This window comes from Pavona decussata, unplaced genomic scaffold (assembly GCF_977016875.1).
Source record: "Pavona decussata unplaced genomic scaffold, jaPavDecu1.1 SCAFFOLD_19, whole genome shotgun sequence".
In the NCBI taxonomy this organism is placed as follows: domain Eukaryota; kingdom Metazoa; phylum Cnidaria; class Anthozoa; order Scleractinia; family Agariciidae; genus Pavona; species Pavona decussata.
The window spans coordinates 961,595-988,215 of record NW_028145442.1 but is presented as its reverse complement, the minus strand read 5'-3'; the positions used below and the strand labels follow the sequence as shown (position 1 = coordinate 988,215).

General features: G+C 38.0%; 1 protein-coding gene across 1 annotated transcript; it reads left to right on the top strand.

The window, feature by feature from the left end:
• On the top strand, positions 1-21,251 carry LOC146486932 (MFS-type transporter SLC18B1-like). Its single transcript, XM_085090675.1, has 16 exons — positions 1-320; positions 5,387-5,482; positions 5,613-5,686; positions 6,341-6,488; positions 7,447-7,515; positions 8,222-8,312; positions 8,811-8,894; positions 9,542-9,612; positions 11,403-11,501; positions 13,710-13,807; positions 14,582-14,677; positions 15,299-15,373; positions 16,066-16,132; positions 17,919-17,945; positions 18,758-18,804; positions 19,213-21,251. Exons 1-16 carry the CDS (start codon positions 198-200, stop codon positions 19,277-19,279), a joined length of 1,332 nt encoding a protein of 443 aa, XP_084946801.1. The 5' UTR covers positions 1-197; the 3' UTR covers positions 19,280-21,251.
• Positions 21,252-26,621: the final 5,370 nt, after the last annotated feature.

The following is a 26,621-nucleotide window of genomic DNA, read 5'->3' as shown; positions in this document are numbered from 1 at the left end:
TCCATACCGCCGCGATATTTTGCGATATACACAACATTCAAAGATGTCAATCACGTAGATAGATCGAACTTTTATTATAGTATCAAACATTCTAGCGTTTACACAATTTTAGTGGTAAACACTACATTTCTATTTTTGGAGTTCAACGAGTCAACAGTTGTCAACGTTCTGTGTCAGGAGAAACGAGCATAGTGATCATGACAGAGACACAACATTCTCCTTGGAGCGTTCGCAAGATATTGGTTTTAGTCTGTTTATTCCTTTTCTATTTTGTTGTGTTCGCTGCGTATTCGGTTATCACACCATTTTTCCCAAGCGAGGTAAGCATGGCCTTCCTAAATTTCATTTACCGGAGAGTTTAAAAATATAGACTGTAGAATACGGAATGTGGACTACGGACTGGGTATCAAAGACGAGTTCACGTGGGTACGGGTTGGCTTTAATTCTGTCCTTAGTGCTAGCGGCGCATGTTTTGATCGAGCGGCAACCGGTTGTCTCGGGTGGGTGACCATCACGAGGAAAAAAAGGGGGAAAAACCCGGCCGCTTCATTATGGTGGCCCAAAAGTGCCACAGAAATTTCAATTTCACCACAGTAATTTTAATTTCATTATGGAAATTTCAACTTCGCTCACGGCAAATTCAATTTCATTGCGGTAATTTCAACTTCGCTCACGGCAATTTCACTTTCTCTGAACACCCCAATTTTAACTTTGCTCACGGAAAATTCAATTTTATCAAGGCAATTTCAACATCGTTCACGGCAATTTCAACTTTCTTCACGACAATTTCAACTTGGTCCACGGCTATTTCAATTTCTTGACGGCATTTTTTCTTAACCTTTCTAAGAACCCGAAATAGCCGCTCTTATTCAATCGAACGCACCCTTTATGTCTCACACTGTTATGTTTATATACCTCTTACTAACCGAGTTTCAGCTCCTTGCTGTACGAACCGAGTTTACCTGTTGATTTATGGCTCACTCCATACAAGTCCGAAGCGCGTGGGCCATAAATCAACGGGAAAATGCGAGGATCTGTAACGTACGGTACGGACCGAAAAAACGAGGTTAGTAAGATATATATTATATCTCTCTTTAACGGGCCGTCAGTAAAATATGGCCAACAAAATTGAACAATGGCACCGTTCTATGGCGTTCGGTTGCCAAGAATTTTATGAGTTCTACCGCGTTTGATTATACCCTGCGAAGAATGGTTTCCCCAGGGGACGTTACGCAACGAACGGCCGAACTCAATCGGATTCGATCCTAGGATTGTGATCGATTGAGTTCCGGCTGCATTACGTTCAATCGGCTGGGTAAAAAGATAAAAACAAGACAAAAGAAGAACAGTTTGGGTTTCGATTTACGATAAATTCTGGTCAAAGTTTGAGCTAGAACTTGAACATGGCGTATTGAATCGACGAAGTGAAAAGTTCGTTATCTTAAATAAGTCGAAGATATGAATTACGTTGTTTGGGTCATTAAAGCTGGTTTAAGACGCCACATCTGCGTTCTTTCGTCCAAGCGACACAAGCGTCCGGAAGGTATGATTCAATTACACAACTTGATTGATTAAAAGCTTTGTGATGTGCTCATAAATTTTTAAATTTATCCCTTTAAATTTATAAATTTTTAAAATCTCCCTTATACTATAATTTACATTTTTGATGTATGTAATTAATTAATATGGTATGGCCGTTGTATAAATGTAGCGTACTTGGCTAAAGTACATCCATTGTAAAATATAACCGATCATGCTGTATTTTGGGCCCGTAACTTACACTGAGAAAATTTGTCCCCGGTCCTCTTCCGCTTGTCAAAGTGACCAATTCGTATTCGCAATAAAGAGTGATACATTTATATATAAACGTGCATCTAAAACAACTTTAAAAAAATTAATCATCAGCAAAGGTATATCAGTTTGGACTAACGATTGGAACCTGATTAGAAAATAAATATTACATTTCTGGAAATGCCAACTGACTACACGAGTATAAGACTACAAGAGTATCACGAGTATAAGATCAAATGGAAGTAAAAGTTTTTCCTTTTAAACTTGTTCTCTTTTCCAAATCTTGAAAATTCATAAGAGATTGATAGCAGCGAAAGGAATTGCTTTTAAGCAATTCCTTTAAAATTACACAACTTGGTTAAAATCTTTGTCATCTCCTTAGAAATCTGTCTATTTTTTTTTAATATACTGAATTTATACAATTAAAATTGTATAGATGTTATGTACCTGGCTAAAAAACAGAATATAACATTACGCTTAGGATATTGATATGATCCAGTAACGTTACGATAAGAAAACTCGTCTTTACAGGTCAGTATAAACGTAATAAACTTAAACAGTACTCTTCCATAAGGTTCATATCTCCGTGTTTCAATTTACAACCGAGGTTCCAGCCTTTTTTCAGAGAACGCATTCCCTAATCTTTGATTATATCTAGTTATTTGAGTGCGTTCGCCACCTTATACTGTAGAGATTCAGCTATGGTGGACCTTTTCCATAGCCGTTTCAGTGGTGGACTTATTTCGTTTTATTACAAACAATAATCAGACTATACGAGTGCGTTCAACTCCTCAAATTCTATACATTCGTCTATGGTGGACCTTTTCTTGCTCGTTTCAACAGGTCGTATTTCATGTAATGTTATAATGCTAAAATTATCATCTTTATGGGATATTTAATATGTTTCTTCTCCAAATTAACAACCGCAGTTCAGCCAAAACTAGCCTGGCCTTGTGCACAGAGCTGCCGCTTCATAGCAAGAAAAAGTCTCCATTGTCGCCGGACAGGCTACCACTAACCAGTTTTATCATGATGCAATCCCCTTACAAATATAGAACCAAAAAGCAAACAGAAAATGAAAACAGAACTTAATGCGAAGAGAGTTATCTTAATTTCTAGTACCGTGTGGAACATCAGTGTCTTGTTTCTGTTTTCCATCAAGGCAAAGACGCGAACAAACAATAGCATTGTGGAAGCACTGCATTAGAACAGTCGCTGGCGCCTTGGAACTTTTACAGTTTGCATCAGTAATACTTTTCTTTTCTCATCTATTTCTTCTGATGGATTGTTTTTGCTAAAGGCTGGTTTCCATATGATCGCGGATCGCAGATCGCAGATCGCAATAAGGTCTGTGATCGTCTGCGATCATATGGAAACATACTTCTGCGATCGTCTGCGATCCTGCGATCGTGATCGCAGACGATGGCAGAAGATAGAACCATGTTCTATCTAAAGGCTGGTTTCCATATGATCGCAGACGATCGCAAAAAATGCCGTTTCCATATAATCATAACGATCGCAAAGCCGACCGCAGGCATACGTTTTGGTCAGCGAAAACGTCAAATATACACGCGCATGTAGGGTGAGAAGCAAACAACATCGCGAACGTGGAAGAGCTGCAAGCAATGCGTTTCGATCGCGGATCGCAAAACTTTGGTTTCCATATGATCGCACAATCGCAATTGATCGCAGACGATCGCAGGCGATAGAACATGGTTCTATCTTCTGCGATCGTCTGCGATCGTGATCGCAGGATCGCAGACGATCGCAGACCTTAGGGACTGGTCATAAAGTACAGGGGGGGGTGGGCTGGAAAAAAAGGGGGGGTGGGTCACTGTTTTCATGCATGTAAAAAGGGGTGGGCTAGCAAAAACCATGCATCATTAAAGGGGTGGGGCACATAATATTTTTGCACATGTTTTGCATCAAATGGTGCCTTTTGCCAGTAAAACTGTGAAATGTATTAACAGTAAAAGCACAAATTATAATTGTGTAGTTTCAGAAAATATCCATCCCCCATCACAGAGGGAATTTATAAAAGGACGCCCTACCGCCAGGAACTTCCAAGTTTCTTTCATACAATCTCTGTAATTTTGTTCTTTCTCTTACCACCATCCCCTCCAGAATCTTGAATTCCCTCCATGGGTGGGGTAAGGATATTTTCTGGAGACTCCGACTGACTGTTACTCAAACTGAGGTGCGTTGTACATTATATCATTGCCAATGCCTTATGTTATCACCTTATAAAATACCATAGTGACTAATAAGTGCATGTGTGCTCCTTCCTCTATCATACTTGTCCTCTAATTTGTCTAGTTTTATGTATAGTCTTACCTTTATTTACTAGGGGTGGGTCATTTCATTTTTTACCTGAAAAATATGGGTGGGCCATGCATTATTCTGCAAAAATATGAGGGTGGGTCACACAAAACTAGCCTTCGTAAAAATGAATTTTTCCAGCCCACCCCCCCCGGTACTTTATGACCAGTCCCTTATTGCGATCTGCGATCTGCGATCCGCGATCATATGGAAACCAGCCTTAAGTTAAAGACATCTGTAGGTTTTTATTTCTTGATGCTAGAAAACTGTTCCAGACGATCACAGAGTAAGAGCAAAGGACATCATTGTACAAAAAAAGAATTAGAAGCGTTGTAGAAAATAATCTGTTCAGTTAGGTCATTTCCTAGAAAAAGAAATTCCACTCGCAACTACTCTTAAGACTTACTGTCATTCATAATTGATAACATTATTTTACGAGTTTTAAAAGACAACAATTCACATTTCCGGGTGCGGGAGTAAATCGCTCAATTTCAGGAGAAAATTCGATGCCAAGTCACACATGGCTGTGAAATATAAAATTTGTGGAAAAGCTACATAACACTGTGGACATAAAACATAAATAAATCACAAGTTTATTTAAGTCTCAATGTGGTTATCGCAGGAAACTACAGGGAACACTTTCCAGATCTAATGGGAATTCAGAAGGGTTAGTTTTTGAGGAGAGGGGAAAACCGGTCGGGAATACCCGGAGAAAAACCTCTGGGATCAAGGACGAGAACCAACAACAAACGCAACCCACATATAACGCCGATTCCCGGAATCATCGGTGGCCACATCGGTGGGAAGAGAGTGCTCTCTCCACGGGACCATCACTTCTCTCCGCAAAAAGCATGCGAAAGACTAAAAGTTGAAACGAGTATGGTAGCCCACCCCACAGGCGACACATCAGTTATCTAAAATGATCTCGAGCTTGAGTATCGGTAAATATGGGTACATATACCTTGAGACCTTCAACTTTCTTCTTAGAATAGGCATTCTTAAAACCAGGTCTGAAAATAAGCAAAAATCAGTTTTGGAGGCCAGGTCAGAAAAAGGGCGCAGGAAAGGTACCCTTAGAACCGAGCCGCACACCCTCACCAAAAATTACAGGCGTTTCTCCATCCGTTCCTTCCTTCCTTCCCTCCTTCCCTTCTTCCGTCAGGTATGCATGTGATTAAAATAACTATGATTTGTTTGTCTGTTCATTTATTTGTTCATTCACTCAGATTTTGCTTGGTACATGGAAAGCTAATTTGTTATTTACCTGACCCTAAAGGCAAAAGACAAAGGTGTGTCTGACACTGTTGTGGGATTAATCTTTGGAACTTACCCATTTGTGATGTTTGCCTTGTCTCCAATTTGTGGAGCTCTTGTAAGTAAATTTGTGGCTTTACGATACATGCATGCATAGCTGAACATGTTGAATTACTTCAGTTCACCTTGTTGTTCCAGGCATGTGTAATTCCAGATTATTTTCGATTCATTTATATATCTTCTTGCAGATACCAAAATATGGTTCACGATTCGTGCTTTTAACAGGAATTTCTGTCTGTGGAGGATCACTTATCTTGTTTGGGTGAGTTAGAATCTGCAAGAGTCACATCTATCTAGCGAACTATCTAACTACCAATCTCCCCACCTATCCACCCAAATACCCATCCACCTACTTACTCACCCTGTACCGACTTACCAACCTTCTTGTGAACATGAGGATTTTTTCCAAGAACTGGCAACTGTACTTATAGCCACCGAAGCAAATTCTTCTGTCCTACCAAGACAAATTGCAGCCAAACGGTCCAAAGTTTTGTCTTCAGTGATTGTTAACTTTAAGGCAGGTACTTTATTTTTAATGGTATTAAATATATTTGTTTCTCTGGCTAACTATCCATTTGCCTTAAGTTTCAATGTTTTATTTCGTGACAATTACAGCTTTAAATATAAATTAATTTACTTGAATTTAGCTGTTAAGTAGTGTTAGGTGCATTTCAATATTTATATAGTAGATGTACCTTAAAAATTAAATTTTCTCCTTTTTGGCCAGTTTACGAGTCAATGTGTTATTGAATTTTAGTAAGAACGACCACAGACAAAATGTTGCCCTAAAGTGAGCATCATGATCAGCCAAAATTCAAACAATTTTTGAGTATAAATATGGTATTTATCTGACTGTCTACGTGTCCATCTATCCATCTGTTCGATTGTTTTTTTTTTTAATCATTCTGTTTTTCAGATTTTGCGGCAAGATTTCAGACCAAACTTTGTTTGTAGTTTTGTGCTTTCTGTTGAGAGCAACCGCTGCCATTGGAGGAGCAGCTTCAGAAACGTCAGCTATGTCCATAGTAATAGAGCAGTTTCCAAATAACGTGGCAGCAGTCACAGTATGTACTTTGGACTAATTATTGAGCTTAACTGGATTTCTTTGTTGTATATACCATGCTTAATTTACCATCCATACATTTATTAGCAGATAAAGGCTTTTTCCACGGGGACATATATATATCGTTTTAATGACCAAGGAATTGGATAGTTGCTCGAAATAAGTTGCCCAGCTTCTGCATGTACTTCAGATTTTGTACCCATTAAGACTGTTCGCGTGTGCATGTGGCAATATATTTGTCAAGGGATTTTGTATGGGTCTACCATGTGTTCTGCTAGATTCCTTGATAGAAATTTATAGGCATCAGGCAACAAATAAGTATGGATTGACACTGTGTGGTTTCAGAGAGTATCATTCTACCTACATGCACCCTATGGAAGGTCATTGCATGTAAAATACAACGGAGAAGGTTTGTTGGAGTAGACCTCAATCTGCCTTTACTTATATTCCAGTTTAGCTTCATAGTTTTCCTTCAAAACTCTGCCTTTGATACCACCCTCAACCTCAAACCTTTTTTTGAATAATTTTCTGTGGAAAAGTATGAACATAATATAAGAACTACTGTGACTCTTTTTTAGTCAGTGCAAGTTAGCGTAAATAATTTATATGCCTTTTGATAACTTAAGACCTCTTAATTTAATATGTTGTGTAAGTACTGCGACATAGTCATCATACTCATCAAGGGGACCTGGCATGGGAGGCTGTTTCTTTCCTTTGTTTTCACTTTCCCTCAACACCTACTGTTTATAGGTCTTTAACTAATAAATTGTTGTCCATTTCCTAAATCCACTTTCAATTGTTTACAACCTTGGGGTCTCTAAGAGGCGGACACTCACTCCAGCCAGTCCAAGTAGTGCTCTCAAGGGTTCCTACTATGTATAATGTACTTTTCCTGCATTGGAAAGTAATGTGCTTTTGTGTTGGTTAAATTTACCTCTTTTTATTAATTTTTTTATCAGGGTGCGTCAGAGACATTCTGTGGTATTGGTCTGTCTCTTGGTCCAGCATTAGGAGGAATTCTGTACACAGTATGTACAATTTTGTTGTGGCTAAATTATTATTAAAATCTTCATGTTCGAGAGTTTAAGTGACTTACTTCCTAGGGGGTTTAGAAAGCTTGCCTAATTTTTTCCATCTTTAATTTAAAAGTCAGTGGTAAGTGCACATGTTTTTAAATTGACCTCTTATGAACTGCCTAAGGAATTTTATGAGGACGTTACAAATATAACAGAATAAATGTCATTATAAACAGCAGAGAAATATGTGTTCTCCGTGATTCTGTTTGATACCCCTTGATAGATCATCAAGCATACATTAGACATCAAAGACTCATTGCTAGATAACAAATTATATCATATCATTACAGGGGGATTATACTTTACTGCCACCAACGAGGCATCTCATTGCAACATGACTACATTCAAAACTGATGTTAATTGATGATAATGATAATGGTGACGAGGATGATGATGATGATGATGATGATGATGATGATGATGATGATGATGATGACAAACATTATTAAAGTGCCAAAGGAGGTAGCATTGCTGCTGATTGTGGACCCTGGTGGCTGGGAGGGGGCTTTATACAAAATGAATTTAATATAAAATTTTAAACTGATAAATATTGTTTGAAAGAAAATGCAAACGAACATTGTAGTACCAGAAAATGATCATTAAATCTGTGTAACCAGTTGCAGCTTTTATTTAATATTATTATTATCCCTATCATCAGGTTGGCGGCTTCAAACTTCCATTCATTGTTATCGGTTCTGCTATGATAACTGCCTTGGTGCCACTTGCATGGATTCTTAAAAAGGACAACGGTTTGTGCAAAGAAATCAGTATTATCAATTAGATTAAAGTCTCACATTTTAAGACTTTGCTTTTTCAAGTTACATTAAACCTCATGCATAGTTTATATAATATGGTAGTAGGCAACTTCACACGCCCTCCTATAATGAACACCCAAGTGGACTGTCTTGTAGCTTTAATGGTAAAATTGCTGATCAACAATCTGATTGATTGAAATCAGGTTGTGTTGAAAACGTTGAGTTACTGTTTCTGCAGACTCTGATATAAAGCATCGGCACTGATTCAATCAGCAACAAATTGGCCTTTGTTTATTTGACTGTGACATAGAAGTATTCGTGGTCAGATGTCTACATATTTAATGGGCGTGTTTGTAGGGCAAAATGATATGTATGTAATAGTTTTCCAAAGAAAGAATCAGAGGTGCTTAAATTGATTAATTAATTACCAAGATGTTTCAGGTTCTGAGCGTCCATGTGTTACTTGATTGATTTCTTACCGTTCATAATTAGAAAGCAAAAGTAATGAAGAGTCAGCAGATGAAGAATCAACATCCATTTTCAAAGCATTTCGAATTCCTGCTGTACTTGTTTTGGGTAAGTATAAAATAGTTCTATTTATTCATCTCTGTTCTCACTAGCTTAAGCACGCAAATACAGCTTAGAACTTCACCTTGCACCTGTCAATGACCGCTCTGTTAAATATTTGTTGTGTTTATTTATTAAGAACACTAACTTCAAAAATATGGCCGCTAACACTTCGCCTTTTGTCCATGCCAAAATCACGCCAAAAAATCATGCCAACAATACTGGAATTATCAATAAATTAAGGTTTTATGTCGACCTGAATACTCTGAAACAACTCTATTATACACTAATTTATCCTTACATCAACTATGGTTTAATGAGCTGGGGCAACACCTACACCACCCATCTCAACAAAATTCGCACCGCCCAAAAAAAATGTGTAAAAAAAAAAAATTCTTTGCTCACAAAAGAGAAAATGCCACTGTTTGCTTCAATCTACTAGGAATTCTAACGATTGACAATGCATTCAAACTCAAGGTTGCCATTTTCACGTTCAAAATAATAAATGATCAAATGTGTCCTGTTTTTGCAAACTCTATTTCCACAGCATCCTCTCCGCACTCGTACAATAATCATTATTCACGGCAGAAAAAGCTAGCATCCTGGCTGGATACAACTCTCGTGTAATAATGAATATTTTTCTTTCATTGTAACAGCCCTGAGCTTTGCCGTCACAGGGTTTGCCTTTGGATTTATGGAACCTATTTTTGGTCCTCACTTTAAAAAGGTAAGCTAACATTTGAGTGTTCCAAGCATTCACATTATTGTGAGCAAAGTAAAGGTAACATACAAGCAAAACAATAGATTAAAGTAAATGGAGAAATGGGCTGCCTCCACTGAACTACATATTAGTCTTCTCTCGTCTCCCCTTGACCAGTCCATAGATCTTGTCTCAAAGCTGGCCACCTTTCTTTTAACCACCAGAATCTGAACAATTTGAAACAAATTCTCCATGACTAACTAGTAGTTTTTAACTGAAAGCACTTACTTGCGTTTGCGTTGGTTTTTAATTTTTGTTTGATGAGCAATGGCAGTTGGGTCAATATTCTTTTCAGCAGTCAGCCAAGAGCAAAGCAAAGCGAGGACCACACTGAAGCTTCCTCTTAGCTCCAGTTCATGTTTTTGCTTCAAGTCCTTTTTGGGTTTTAATCAAGTATCATTTGTGTTTCCTATGTGATTTGGGTTCTTGTAATCGCTTTACTTAGTCTGGGTTATTTTTTGCCCGCTACATGGAAATCACAGCCTTGCCATGCTTAAATATATTCATCCAGGTGTGCACAAAAGGCATAAGGGTATTTTCTGGCAACTGCATGAGGAAATAAGTCTCTTTTAGACTTTGTCAGTCTACTGTGGGCCTATGCCCATCTTGTGTTCCACTTGGTGTTCTTTTGTTTTTCAAGGAAGGGCTTCCAAGGTCAGCCACATATTGTTTTGGAAAGTTTTTGTCTTTTTTTGTTGGTTGCTAATTACGATGCTAATTAAATTAATGAGCTAATATTCTTTGTTTTTCAGACTTTTACTCAAAATGTATAATAAGAGAAACAAGTGTCTTGCATGAGTCTTTGTGCCAAAATAGTTGTTTTTGGAGCAATTTCGATTTCAAGGCAAAATAGTTACTAACGATAGTCTTGCACAAAAGACTTCGATCATATAATATGTGCACTGCATTAAAGGCATTTTACAAAAGGTGTTGTTAAGCAAATGTATACATACATGATTTTGTAAATGGTTTCAACCCACTGTGGTCATAACATAAGTAGGTAAGTTGTGATCTTCCAAGTGAGTGTAGGCCTCCAAAGGACTGTTTGAGGTGAAATTAGGGACCTTAGCAAGCACGACAACAACGCCAACAAGAACGTCACTTGAAAATGTGAGTTTGCATTATTTGAACTTCGTTCATTATTTTAAACTACATTGGAACTAAATTGGTAAGAACGCGCTCAAGTTTAAAAAGAAAATGCAAATTTTCATGTTAAGTGCACTTGTTCTCCATAAACCCTTGGATTTGGTTATTTATATTCTTGTTTTTACCAAAATTCATAACGCACGTATAGTGATTGTTTTTTTCATTAAATCCTATTGATAAAATAAATACTATTGCTTTGTGTCGTTCTCATTGATGTCGTACGATCTTAAGGTCCCTATTGACCGACGTTTTGACAACGTGATCATAAGTTATCGTCAGAGTCCACTACACATTAGCTGTTGAAAGGTCAGTCAATGTCACCTCAAACAGCCTTTGTTAGGACTACAATGGGATGATGATAGTTAATCTACTTATTATACATGATTAATTTAATTTTGGTCACTTTGTGGCGACTGATGGAGCATAGCTTCCCGTCTCTAGAAAAACCAGGGTTTTCTTGTTTGTGTAATGCTGAGCAGTGTGTTTACTTCCTGCAAACCTTTTTATTGTAGAGACGTATTATCGATGTGAGACTGACTTACACAGACAACATTTATCTGACGTGCTCATGCATCATGTATAAACAAACAAGATTACTTTCTTCTTTTCAGCTGGGTCAAAGTCCGACACAAATTGGTCTCATGTTTTTCTTATTTTGCGGAGTGTATGCTTTGCTGTCACCAGTGGTTGGCTGCATAGGAGATAAAACGGTGAGAAGATTAGATTGGTAGACAGTGCTGTGGCTTAGTATTCAAGCATTATAAAGAGGTGGAATTATTCTGTTAGAACGACCACATGTTCAGACAAGAAAATGACTGCATAAATTAAGGTGGCTTACTACAGTTTTGAGTAGCAATAAATTTCTTTACGAGCAAATATCAGCGAGTAATCAAAGAAAACAAGCAAGAAGTTCGTAATGCGCGCGCACACAAGTGAACGGGTTTTTCCCGAAGTGTATACACAAGTGCGCATGCTCAAAATGGAGGTCGTACGAAATTTTCGGTCGTAAATTTCTCGAAATCTTGTCGTATGACCTATGCTGAATTTTTAATATTTTTAAATATATCAATTTTCGAAATAGATTTTTTTTTTAAATCTGTAAGACAGATTTAAAGATATTTTTTAAATTTCCCATTTTTGATATTTTCGTTAATATGCAAAACCTCTGTTACAGGATTTGTTCTAACTTGTAAGAACTTTTATTTTGATCCAAAGTTTAAATGGTAAGATTTTGAGGTGGGGTCGTACGGGTGGCTTTTGAGTAAAACGTTATCAAAGAATTAGAGCCTAGTCATCTGACGGCAACTCAGCCACTTGTTTTGAGCAACTTCTAGCGAGAACATGGTAAAATAATGGTTTTAACTTTGCATATGCTGTTTTTTCCTTCACAATGAGCACCAGTGATCGTATTATTGAAAGCATCTGGTGACCCATTAACTGCAGTAAGCTATGGATAAAACGCTGTCCTGGAAAGAGCATGCCAGCTCTTTGGGGAAAAAGGTCTCCTCCAGGCTAGCATTATTGCGTTGTGCTCGTAAGGTCCTGCCTAAATCTGCTTGTATTACATTATACAACAAGATGGAACTGCCTTTATTCGACTACTGTGCGGTCGTCTGGGATAGTTGTGGTCATGGTAGAAATTTTTATTTAGACAAACTTAACCGCCGTGCTGCTTGTATAATCGAGGGCCATGCTGTTGGGTTTGACGAACTATTCATAGTATTCGGCTGGCCCCATCTGCAAGCGCGCCGTAAATTCCTTAAATCTGTCCTTGGTTTTAAATGTATCAACGGACTGGCGCCTATATATCTATCTACAGAGTGAATTAAAACATGCCCACCAAATCCACGCAAAATCAAACCAGACAACGAGATCTATTGGGTCGCCCTTAGCCAGAACTACCAAATACCAGAGCAGTTTTAGGATCAATGACCAGTGCGAATGCTTATAATTCGCTACCCTCTGAAATAAGATTAGAATCTGAATTCAACAAGTTTAAGTCACTTGCGAAGCAATTTTTTAAGCGCTAGTGAACTCGGTTTCTTTGACCTTTGTATGGTCTATTTAATGGTACTGTTGTAGTGTGATCTGTTGTATGGGATTTTACTCTAGAGTCTATTTATCATTTAATCAGGACTGTTTAAACTAGCTATTATTAGCTAAATCAGATGCTCCTGTTAAATAAATAAATAAATATATAAATAAATAAATAAAGCCACCTTAAGGTTCGTTTCGGGCAAGACAAAAATGGCAAATACGGCAGCCATAGTATGCTTGGTAGCAGTGCTTTTGATTGCTTTGGGTTCTAGTCATTGGTAAGAGGGGAGGGGTAGGTGCGGTAATCGTTATGCCAGAATAACTTTTCAAATTACCTAGAGCAGCTGTTCTCCCAGCTGAAATATTAGTAATCATTTATAATATACGGATCCACATTGTTGCCATGAATCCATATTCACGCTCAGACCTTGATGCAGGGTTTTTAGAAACGCCTTTTGGGGCCCATTCGAATTTGTCCCTCTTTGGCTCTTTTTCAGGTAAAGGGGCCCTAGATGTTTCCACTTCCAATAAAAAAAACATGAAAAGTAACGATAAGTTGGTTGTGGGAAATCAGTATTTTGAAATGTGGTCGGCAACTTTTAATACGTTGCCATAAGGTAGCTTAAATTTGTAGCGCGGTGTTTTCTTTTATAGTTCACGCTGATGTTTTTTTATTATATAAAACAATGTTCCCAAACGTTATTCAGTAGTCGAGTATCTTTACATTACTTTGTGGTATCTAAGTTAGGCTAATGACGCACTTCTGAAAATTTTATGTTCCAATAATTTTTATTCGTGGTAATCCCGCAACCTCGCACTCTGGAAGAAACCCTGTGATGAATGACTCTGGAATGTCAATGTTATTATTTCTTTCTTCTCAGAAATGCTTCCGAGGGATGAGTATATTTGGATTTGCCACTTTTGGTGTCGGCTATCTGTTGTTGGGCCCTACTCCAGCTCTAACCTTCCTACCTTCAAAGTATGCTATTGATTTTAACTGCCATAAATGAGCCCACAGAATACAATTATGTGTAATTTTAGCATTTAAACCTGGTTAAATATAGTCTGGTCTCTGTCGTGCCCTGCTTTTTAGTTGTAACATTTGTAAATGCTATTTAAATAAGCTCAACCTTTGCAGGCTGACAAATCTTTGTATTTTAAACAATCGTATGTTTTTAGTTTTTCAATTTTAACGATTTTGGCGAGAACTGAAATGATGTCACAAGATTGACAACTTTTTTTTATTTTCAATAGTATGTCGAGACAAAATAAATTTAGCAGAATAAAGTTTGAAAAAAAAATAAACAAAATAAAGTAAAAAACAAAATAAAGTTTGAAAAAAAAAATCCGAAAAGCTGTATTGGTTGAAAAGTTATCGAAGCCATAATTTTGAATTTCCCGCCATTTTGTTAGTAGTTTTTAGAAACTTGGCCAATCAAAAAATTACGATATCTTTTGAACCCGGATTGTGCTTTATCTGATTAATTCTTTCACCTTTCATTTTGTCTCAACATACTATATTAAAATCATGAATTTTTTTGTCCGTAGGTTGAAAATACAATTTTGCCTTGTACATGTCTTTCGTGTTCCCAAATTCCCGTTTACACGTTTATGTGAAAGATTTAAAATACCGTCGAGTTTTCGTATACAGTTGGAACGCAGAGGTTCCCCCAAATAGAGGTTGTGCATGTCAGGGATTTGTGATCAGCGGTTAATTAAATCACTTATTTTTATCTTCTTTTGAATTATGCAGTGTAGTGTGGTTAGCATATATCGCGCTGCCTGTTTGTGGTTTTGCTGGAGGATTTGCATTTGTGCCAATAATGCCAGACTTAATTAGATCAGCTAGGTAAGAGAAAATTGACAAATAACTTGAAAATAAACACCTCTTTTACTTTGCTACCGTCATCTTGCAGCAAAACCACGAAATAAACATTAGAGAAGATGAGACATGAGAGAGACCACTGAGTGCCTGATAAACTTATCAGCCTTGAGAAGATTTGAGCACGAATGAAAACTTAATGCTGGCCCAAATAATTACAAGTTTCTTTCTGGAATGAAATGGTTTAAACTAGGGTACGGTTTTTAAGTCATTTTGGTATGAAAATTAGAATAGATTTAAATCGTTTGGGTTTGAAAGTCTGAAATGGATTTTACAAAAATGTGTATGGACTCTAGAGACCATGTCTGAAAACTGGGTACGTACGAATGTTAGACCCCAGGTCTGAAAAAGGGTTACGGAAAGTTACATATTTTGGTCTGAAAATTTAGCTGTACAACGGGGAGCTTGACTTATCTGCAAAAATATTTGTTTCACAGTACTTGCTCAGCTTAAGTTTTAATAGTGAGCCTCGGGCAACGCGCTTCCAACTAAAACGCTGGGAAGTTAGAGGAGAAGAGGGCGAAGAAGCTTTACATTGTCTGCTCTGCATAATATCCCTTCTGATACAGTGTTGCTTATTGTGTGTAGGGTGAATGGAATGCCCGACAACGCATCCACAAATGGAGTCCTTTCAAGTATTTTTCCCACCATGTATTACTTAGGGTATGTTTTTCATCACTTTTGTTTTTATTTGGCCTTTTTCTTCTTTTCGTTATTGCCTTTCTTAAGTTTATTTGGTTTTATCAACAGAGTTGATAAGTCAATTTGGCCGCCTAATGAAACACTCTTTCGAGAATTTGATATTTTCTCAAACCATTTATAATTTGGAGAAATTCAAAGCAAAAGTTGATCAACTTTTATGATAATTAAACATGGGCATGCGCTATAAAAGGAACCTTGGCCTGGCTCAGGCGCCAGTCCTTCATTTTAAGCATTGAATAATTTTGAAATTCGTATTCGTCGATGCATTTGCTATTTGTTTTTGCGGCTCAATTACAATACATTTTTCCCAAAATATTCTTTTGACAGCTTAGGTTATTTTTTCCAGACATATCTGGCTTTATTTCTTGAAATACCGATTCCACAACGTTAAATTTACTTCATACTTATAACTTGCTCACTATCTCTGTCATCGTGATGTGATGTTGAAGCGGTGACTGCGTGACAAAGGTGGGAGGAGCTAACTCTTTTATAGCGCGGGTCCCTGTTAAAGATCACGTTTGCATCCCTCCTTCACGGTAGTGAGTTTCTTTGTTTTCTCTCCATGGATTATTATGGATTGGAGAACATTCCTTTTTAGTAGCTGAGTTGACAATGCAAGTGTAACACTTTTTTTCCCGATTTGTTTGTTACAGGGTAACTATTGGTCCAACCCTTGCTGGAATTTGTGATGAACATCTTGGTTTTGAGTGGGCGACGAGTGTAAGTACTTAAAGCGGAAAACTTTTAGATAACTGGTTTCAGATTTGCGGTGTTTGTGTTTTTACCATCTTTCAAAAACATTACCATAACATAAAAATAAACAAGGAACAAAAGCAGAGCCTTGTGAGCGAAAACCCAAAGGATTGTAAAAAGTTCCCATACCTAATCTAGAAACAGACTTTTTTTGAGAATTTTATTTATTCAATTGTCCCTCGTTCTTTCCTTCTCTATCTCTTGTGGCACAAAAGACAAATCTTAGTCACAGCAGACCTAACACAAAGGAGGAAAAATCAGGCATCCCACAATACCTCGCTTCCAACTATAATCAACTCGATGTTGACACGCGATCTCGCATTTGCGATGGAGCTTCTCGGAGTGAACGCTGATCTGCTCTCTCCGTTGCTATTGCTTTAAGTGAATTGCTTAGATTAAGACAGTCAGAGTTATGTCAATTCGTCAAACTTAGCCTATTGTCGGTTTCTAACGGTCATGGGACACGTTAGTTTTCCAAAAGACTTACGAGAGCGGCGTCTTTGCTTGTTTGTGCGACCAGAAACATTTAACGGCCGCTTGCCACTCGACTCTCCTTCGACTTTTTCCATGCATTAACCGTTTGCTTGAATATCGGCTAAAAAGGAAGCGTTTATGTCTCCACTCAAAGTACCAGTTAAAGTACCGTTCATTTCCACCGGGAAAACGAGTGATCGTTCAAAACAGTTACTATAAAAGCATCGTGCAGTTGTTGACATTCTTGGCGCCAATAGCCCATTTTACAGTTGAGTGCTTAGTGACCTGGCCTTGGATTGGAAGCGAGGCTGGGGGTGACCTTGTTTTGATACGAATCTCATTGCTTTTAATATGTTAATGAAACTAGTTAGCATAAGAACAGCGTGATTTACATGTGAAAAGCAGTGAGGTTTGTATCAAAACAACCTCGCTTCCAATCCAAGGCCAGGTCACTGAGCACACAACTGTAAAATGGCCTATTTCCGCAAACTTAAACGAACACAAATTCCTTGAAAACATGGGGACTTAAGGGGACCTTGAATTAAATTCAAAGGAGATACTATTCAAGCAACTACAGGCAAGATTTTACGCTAATGTACCCAGGATTGAACTCGCTAGGGTCAAATTTGGGTCAAGCATTTGAAAGCTGCGAACGAACAAAGCGAGTCGATCATGCATACCACTCCAAACAGTTGTATGTTTTTCTTTATTCTTACGCAAATTAGCTTCGAAATTGTAATGCAAGCTTGAACTTAATTGTCAAAACAATGCATAAAACGATTTAACTTATTAAATTCTCAGATCCTGAAAAAGAAAAAATAGCCGCTTGAAATTCAGTCGATTTTGGACCTCGCATCGATATTTGACACCTTCTAGTCGATAATTTTTCGCGGAGACTCGTGGGATATCTGATTTCTCCTCCTTTACCTAAAACTAAAGTATGATGAATGTTATTAGTTTTTCTTCTTAATCGTTCCACGATATCCCAATCTTTGAAGGAGCATTAGACGCTTATCTTGATGCATTTCATCAGGATCAGTTATCACACTTGTCAGCGGTTTCACATACAACGAGGCAGCCTGATTGTTTCGCATTATTTTGACCCTATCGCCTCGTTTCCATGCCTTTTTTTTTCACAAAAGAATATTGGACCGCGGGCTTAATTGTAAAAACAGTCAGTGATGGAGGCAGAAAATTCTCTCTCCCAATTTGTACCCAGACAGAATATTTTTAATATGTTAACCCATTTTAAAAACCGTTTCCCTTTTTGATTTCGTAGATCGCAGGTTTCTTCATCTTCGGTCATGTAAGTATACCGCTATACCGTTACTTTTCAACAACCACAAAATGACCACACCGACAACTCGGGAGAGCGCAACATTACATACTTATGCAGTAATGCACGTTTTATATTCCAAGATAGGCAATGTTGCGGCATCGTTGCCCCGCGCTTCGCACCAGTTGTATCCGTTTTGCTTCAAGCACTAGTTTTGACTTGTGTTGTCAGAGTGACTGATCATCACTCACGGCAATTACAAAGAAAGCGCCTTTTCTGCTGACTGGTTATAAAACATAAGATAATAGCCAGTTTACGTTGCATGTATATTTTAGTCATGAGGGATTGTGTCCGCTATTTTTAGTGACACTTTGAAAAGCTAAAGGAGATATTTGAAACATAAGAAACCATTAATTAGTGGATCCGTTTTCTTTAAATCACTTGACCAGTTTTCTGAAATTATAAACAAGTGCCTTTGGTGACGGATTGCCGGGATGGCAACGGATTCCAACTAAAAATAAATGGCTATTATTTTACCAAGTTCGTTCAGGATGTGTTGGAAAAAAAATCCCTTTGAACTGATGAGAGTTTGTTCTCTGTTTTGAGAAAAGTCTCACAACCAGGGTTAATACTTTTTAGGGCCGTTTACATCGACGTTTTTGTTATTTTCGAGGGAATTACTAAGTGCGATTTCAATTTCAAGTTTTCTGCGTGTACCACAGCTGATTTTCGCAATTTGATTGCGACTTTATAATGTCAGCGTTAAGGAAACTTGCTCACATGACATCCGCTCTGGTTCTACACTTTGTGGAATTAGTTTAATTGTTTATTTGTTGTTTCAGGTAATGCTGCTATCATTATTTACCTTGTATGAACGAAAGCTTAAAAGGTTAGCAAACAGAAAAATTTAGTACGAAGACGGGTTTACTAGCGTGATATCGTGCTATTTATTCTAGGGTACAAATAAATGTTGCGCCGCTAGCACTAAGGACACAAATGATAGATCAGAGAATTGACTCTGAAGTGTATGTTAAACTGCTAAGTGGACCCATGAAATTTCTACTGCGTTCTCCCATTTCCTTACGAGGGCTAACGCTCAGTCAAATCTCTGATGCATCTTTATTTCTAATTGCCAGTTATTACTAGTCTGTAGTTAGGCTGCAAGAAATTTCTCTTGGGGTGGCTGTGTAAGCTGCCTTTACTTTTGCCTTAAATTTCTAACGTCGTGAGCTAAAGAGGAAATGAACTATTTCTCCCAACAGTCTTATCATCGCCTTTCTTCCTTTTTTCTTTGTAGGGACAATATTGATTCAAATTTCCTTGAAGAAGAAAGGAAGCTCCTATATCATAATGGCGAAAAGTAACAGCAGACCCATCCATGAGGAATTTTCTGTCGAACATCCAAGTTCGCTTAGCTATATAGTGTGCCCGTTCCCGCGATTTTCGACCGCGAAAGTCAACCAATCAGGTTGGGCGTTTATATCACATGACTTTTCAAAACGCCCCTCGATGGAGCCTGGGAACAAGATTGAAGTACCACATCGCCATCCTTTCTCCTTGTATAAACTAAAAGAATGACCTTAAATTATCTGAAATGGTCAACAACCGGTAGCACAGCGATAGTAACCGATTTAAAATAACCTACAACCAGTTCCACTTTGGTTTAAAATAACCCTAGAACCGAAATAAAAACGACTTAACCGATTTAAAACGAATTACAAATCACGTTGACGGTTGTCTCGTTTGCAGCCGTTGTTTTGGTTGTCGCCCAACGTTTCTCCAGGCAGAAGCGTTGCGTGACAAACCAAATAGTGTAGCGTGTCTTGTAGCGTATGAATAAACAAGAATTAAATTGTTACCAGGTTAAACTCGGGCCATATTCGACGCGTGGTGCGTAAGCCTGCGACCTTTTAGCAGTGATACTCCTCCAGCATCGCTAACTCCCCCAGACCGATCGATATACTGACAGACCTCCCAAGTCTCAAGCATTAAGCATAAGCCTCACGCAAACAAATTCAATCTTACGGGCTGAAACTATTATTTCTCACGCATTTAAGATTCCTTGCTGCTTTAGTGGAGTTCCTTCATGATAAACTATCTTTTATGATTTAATTTAATCCTTGTTCGGTTTGGACTCGCTTCGAACACATTCTTGTGCAGAACCAGCGTTTCTCTGGTAAGTGGGTTTTTAAAATGCAGGAGGAAGAGGTCAAAATCAGATTGCTTGTCCGGATGATGCGGGCCATCCTGACGTCACTTCCTGTAAAACCCGAGGAGTTTGAATGATTGATAAACTACAACCTCGCCAAATTTTTTCCTTGGATGATCAGTCAAAAAAATTTACGCCAGGCCATCAATGAATCATAGCTATGTATAAACCTATAACCATAATACATGAACACAGCAACATCGCTCACGAAATTAATGTTTTAAGTATGAAAACACGCAAAAATTTGACACTGGTTGATAGCAAATGCGACGAAACAGTGACAGCCTACGCCAGCCCTCTTTGAAGAAAGATAACTTGAGAATCCAACAAGGAGGGAAAAGTGAGATTTTACTGTGGTTTAGAGCTTTCAACTGGCCATTAAAAACAATTATCATACAACTTTATAAAAATGATCAGTGGGTTTAAATGCATTTCTTCTGTACTGTCTGGTCGAGCGCTCGCGAAAAGGAAGACGAAAAACATTTTTTTTAAAGCTATCGGAAAAGCTACGTTGCAAAGAACCCTTCAGTAAAAAGTCAAGGAATTCGAAGCAAAATTAGCTCAAGAAGCTGTAAAGTTTCTCAACAACCAAGTGGCTATGAGAATCGGTCGAAAAGCAGGAACAATCCCAAAACCAAATTATACATGGATTAATATACTGGATAAAGCCGATATTCGTGGCATCACTACTCTTCAGGAAGTCATTGCCACTAATACGTATATAAGGCGCAACGAGCGATATCATCATGCTAAAAGCGATTTAGTGGCAAGTAGTTTTAACCAACTTGAATTCGTTTTTGGTACATCATTCACCGGGTATTATGTTTATTTCAATTCACATCCAAGTGACTGGAATATGGAATATTTCACCGAGTATATAAGAATAAATAGCGCTGCACACAGTGAAGACTCAAGTTCAAGTGAGGCTAATATGGAAGCTGTTGAGATTTCAGAATAGTCTAGAATAATTATATATGATCCATCAAGTAGTGCAATGTGAAAGAAAATATACTCGAAACCATGGATAATCAACCAGAAATCAGACCAACTACTTTGAAAGCATGCCTTGTATATCAATATTTATACGAGATACATTACAATAAAACATCAACCATTGACAAATGCAATATTGTTGATTTACAATGGAGAAATAGGCTTGATTGGGTCCGATAAATAACTATGCTTTTTGACCGAATGCTTGGCTGGCTTCCATTCATTAGATCGCATGCTATTTTGCATGGTGCTTATGGAAGATTTTATCTCAGTTATCAGAAAGATAGAGGGTATTGTTACGCTATCCGAGAGAACAAAACATTTGATTTCATGCGTAAAAATCCATTAATCGGACAAATTTCTGGTTTAATCTATTGTATTAAATATAAGATACAGATATGAAGAGAGTCATTGATTTTAATTATATAAATCGAAATTTAACTAGAAACCAAGTTACTGAGCTCAAATCGTATTACCTCACGTATCATAAGAAACAATGGATGTATAAGGCTGCTTACAAACGATTAAAAGCGTGGCAATTGGCTGCGGTGAGGGTAAAAGACGGAATGAGTTTGCGGAATGGCATGTGGCATGGCGTGCGGAATGGCATAATTATGCGAAATACGATTTACGCGGGAAATAAATTAACTGAAGAGCGCGTCATATTTTCGCGCCAATTTTATAAGAGCAGCAGCTTTTTGATGCTGCGGACTCTTGCTGAATATATACAGCAATTCGAGGATTAGATCGTCTGATCGTTGATTTGGAAGAAGTGAGGGTAAAGAAAGCGATGAAAACTGGTTATATTTTTAGCATTCAAGGAACTATGAGTAAATCCGTAGTAAATTAAATTTCATGTTCATTTTTCTCCATGCGAGGCTTCGGTTGACAAAAATAACGCGGCAGTGTGAAGTCTTATCAGAACAAAGATTGATCCTTTACTGAGGGCAAATAATACACATTGTTCTTTTTTTAAATCCTCGGTAAAAGATCAATTCTCATACCCTGTATGCTCGATGATTCATTTATCATGAGCGGGAAAATTGGCGCTGATTAATATTGAGATCGGAACTGGGTTTGAAGAACAATTTGACCAAAATGCATTTGTGATAAGAATAGTTTCACACCATACTTGTCATCTGCTTTTTTGCTCTGGGGCTTTTTCGCTTTTAAATCTGAAGTTAGGTTGGACGGCTGGCACTAATAGACCTTAATTAAAGACGGACATGGTTAGTTCAATAACGAATAACTGAACTACATGAATCGCCGTGTTGAATAGCTAGCTAGCTAGCTCAGCAGCTCAACAGTGTCTTGCGTACTCGTAGCTCGACGAAAATGTAAGGTGAGAAAAAGTAAAATATTATTTTTCCCATGAATTGTACAAATTGTTTATTTGTTACCTTATGTAACCGTCAAAGAGTCTGATAAAATGACCGAGATTATAAAATTTAAAATTTCTCACATAATAGTTTTGGCCTTAGACTGATGTTATTTCTCCAGTCTGCTGTTGCTTTTTGTCCAGGCTACTCGCTGCCACGTTCTTTTTGTCAACTAGAAATTTGATTTATTCTTAGTTCCTAGAATGCGAAACTTCATCGATTTCTTCTCTCTCACTTCCTAACCAGCGATCAGACATGTTCTATCCCAGGCCTTTATTTTCTAATCCTCGATCTGTTGTTTGGTTGTTTAAGAGCAATTCTCCAGGAAAGTGAAGCAAAGTTGGAAATGAAAAATTTTAGCCCCTCTTCAATTTTTGTGTGTAGGTAGGTTACCTTGGGGGATATACAAAAACAACCATATTTGGATCGGCAGATGTATCGTTGCCATGGTAACCGCACTATATGACGTCGGCCTTGGGACCATGTTTTGAGCAAAAGTTCCACTCTCAAAAAGTAAAAGTAAACGAGTCTGGTTCTCGGGTGCATGTGAACCAATTCAAATGAAATTCATACAGATGTTAGAACCACTCTCCCAGTTTATAAAATTCGCCGTTACAATAATTTGGGTTTTATAAACAGGAAGAAAATGCTCGTCCTACTACGTTCCCTGTCAGCCATTTAGACAAGCAGGAAAAACAAGCACAACGATATTCGTTATTTCTCCGAAAGTACTCTTTCCACATAAACCAAATTAGCAGCAGAGATTACATAGATATTGACGTTTCTAAATATCATAAAATCAATTTGGGGAAAACTATACTCTGGCCATGGGTGCTGAAGACACCTGGGACAAATTGCAAAAAATTGCAAAATTCGTAATTTTGAGAGCTCTAGTATTTAGCTCAAACAGGCTTTAGAGAGAGAAAATCAGCTTCAAAAGTATCTTTTATCATCTTCTCTGCTACCTACATTTAGTAAATAAGGTTTTGGCCAACAAATTTGATGAAATATAAATTGATACAAAACCTACCTCGGGGGTTTTGAGAATTTCTTCAGGATGCTTTCGTCGCGTGGTTCTCTCCACGCACGTTCCGTCTTTTTGACCAAATCTAGCGCAGACTAACAGTTACTCCCATCGAATATCCAGTTTGCTGTGTTTCAGACCAGGGATGATGATACAAGTAGCCCGCATACACTTGACAAAGAATAGTTGACAAAGTCCAAAACATGGTCGTAATGCTTGTGATTTCTGCCGTCGAGCACCTAAATTCATCAATATTATTCAGCCAGGAAGTAAGATAAATGTGTCGAGATCGATGTACAAAGCAAATGCATGCCTTTGAACAATCCAAAGTAACGTCTTTGGCTAAGATCGAGTCAGATAATGCAATAGTCGACAAGCCAAGAATGTTAAATAAACTGAACGCATAGGCCGGAAGTCCGAGAAGCACGACTGCTGACCGGATGTAACACGATGTAATGGGATGTAACACCGGATGTATGTGTAATGATATCCTCTTGTAATGGGGTTGTTTCACAATGGCAATGGTGAAGAAAGCCAAAAAACAAAAAAGGAAAAAAAACCCTAGAATAACCGAATGAAAACAAAAACAAAGGAAATGAAGCTGAACTGAAGCTTGGGTGAAAATTGAACGCATGATCATAACAGCCGTACCCCCCCCCCCCCCCCCAAAAAAAAAAGATTGCTCTTTAGACTGTGAAAACGCAATTACAAATTCAGTTATGATAAACTATTCGTGACAAGAGAATGAAAAATTCGCGCGTGAAATGTTACATTTATTTACCTGCACGGCAAAGAATAAGATCCATTTCGTCGCTGATTTCATCATGGTTTATACTAAGTCCGTAGGCTTGCCATGCCTGGAAATATCCCTTTGACATTGACTGAGTTTTATATTGTTTCCACTGCACTCACAAACCGAAACGTCCCTTTTGGGATTTGAAAGAGACCAACTTTCCATTGTCCCGACCAGGATATTTTCCTTCGCACGACGATATGCAAATTTCCCTTACAGTGTTTTTTATCGACGGCACAAATTTACGTCCGGTCACCCCTTCCCCCACCAAAAAAAAAAAACAACAGCAAAAAATAAATAAATAAATAAATAAATAAATAGATAGATAAACAGAAAGAATGCCAAAATTTAGGCAGGTATTAGGTGCTGAATGTGAAAATTTATCGGCTTGGAGAGGACTTATTTATTTCTGGAGGAGAGGTGGGTCAAAAATTCCAACTTCGTAACTTCTAATGTGTACGCTAATGCCCCAGATCAGCGACGTATCTTACATGCAGGCCATCCTTAACATCCAATAAGCAATGGATTTAAAAAAAAAACAACAACAAAAAAAAACAAACAAACCCAGGAAACATGGGGAGCTTATGTGGTTGCGTATAACGATCAGTGAAGCGCTTTTATTTTGTCCTCTTTATTCACCACTGTAAAACAGTCCTAAAAGCGGATCAAAAGTCGTCCTTTTATCCCCTATCAATGATATATTGTACCAAAAATATCTAAAGAAGAGATAATGCCATTGCGACAATTAGCCGAAGCTACAAAAACAAACAAACAAACAAAAAGCGCGTATATCGCATTAAAAACTACATCTGGTCAGCAGTTTTGCTACTCGCATTTCCGGTCTACATACGTTTGGTCGTAAACAGGTCGTAAACAACGATTTCTTCGCTTCTCTACCATGCACCACGGAATGTACGGCTCGAATTAGCCAAAGACTTTATTCAGAATCGTCGCAGGCATGCATTTGCTCAGCTGTGATCTTGATGCATCTATTTAACTTCCTGGATGGATTGTATTGATGAATTATTTCGAGACTCGACACACGACTGTTTGACCTGTTCGACTGTTCTTTATTCGGGTTAATGCATCATCATCTTTGGTCTAAAAGTAGATGTTTGGCGAGGCTAAGCAGGTAGATTTGTCCTTTCCGCTAGAGTCTGTGCAAGATTTGGTCAAGAAAATGGAGCGAGCGAACTGAGGAGAGACCCATCCTATACGACAAAAGCATCCTGAAGAAATTCCCAAAAGTTGCAAGGTGGGCTTTGTTTTAATTTATATTTCATCAAATTCGTTGGCCAAAACCTAATCAATCAAATGTAGATAACTGATAAGATAAATGAGAAAACCTCTGAAGCTGATATTCTCTATCTAAAGCCTGTTTGAACCAAATACTGGAGACCTCAACATTTCCAATTTTGCAATTTTTTGCAACTTGCTTTGGATGTCTTCAACACCCATGGCCAGAATATAATTTTCCCCAAATAGATTTTATAATATTTATAAACTTCAATATCTATGTAAGCCCTGCTGCTAATTTGGTTTATGTAGAAAGAGTACTTTCGGAGAAATAACGAATATGGTTGTGCTTGATTTTCCTTCTTGTCAAAATGGCTGACAGGCAACATAGTAATACGAACGTTGTCTTCTTGATTATAGAACCCAAAATACTCTAACAGCAAATTTTATAAACTGGGAGAGTGGTTCTACCATCTGTATGAATTTCATTTGAATTGGTTCTCATGTACTCGAGAACCAGACTCGTTTATTTTTACAATTTGAGAGTAAATTCTTAGGTCAAAACATAGACCTCAGGCCGACGTGATCAAGTGCGGTTTCCATGGCAACGACGCACCTGCCGATCCAAATATGGCTGTTTTTGTTCATCCCTCTAGGTAACCTACCTCCACACAAAAAATAAAGGGGGGTTAAAAATTTTCATTTCCAACTTTGCTTCACTTTCCTGGAGAATTGCTCTTAATAGTCCGCAACATCGAGAAAACTGCTGCTCTCATAAAATTGGCACGAAAACAGGACGCGCTCTTCAGTTAATTTATTTCTTTAAGTCATTCCGCATATCTCGTATTTCGCATAATTATGTCATTCCGCACGCCATGCCATTCCGCAAACTCTTTCCGCCGTTTACCCTCACCGCTTGAATGCGCCGGATGTAGCTATTGAACTAGCTATGCCGCCGGTTGCAAATATTGTTAAAGAAATATTCCCAGCCAATTCGGTGCGGTGAGGTAAAAGACGGAAAGAGTTTGCGGAATGGTATGTGGCATGGCGTGCGGAATGGCATAATTATGCG

Bases quoted from the DNA above. Each gene is read 5' to 3' on its own strand.
- LOC146486932 (XM_085090675.1), top strand. From the start codon at position 198: ATGACAGAGACACAACATTCTCCTTGGAGCGTTCGCAAGATATTGGTT. The intron at 11,502-13,709 runs GTGAGAAGATTA...CTTTCTTCTCAG, and splicing joins GCTGCATAGGAGATAAAACG to AAATGCTTCCGAGGGATGAG. The intron at 15,374-16,065 runs GTATGTTTTTCA...TGTTTGTTACAG, and splicing joins CCCACCATGTATTACTTAGG to GGTAACTATTGGTCCAACCC.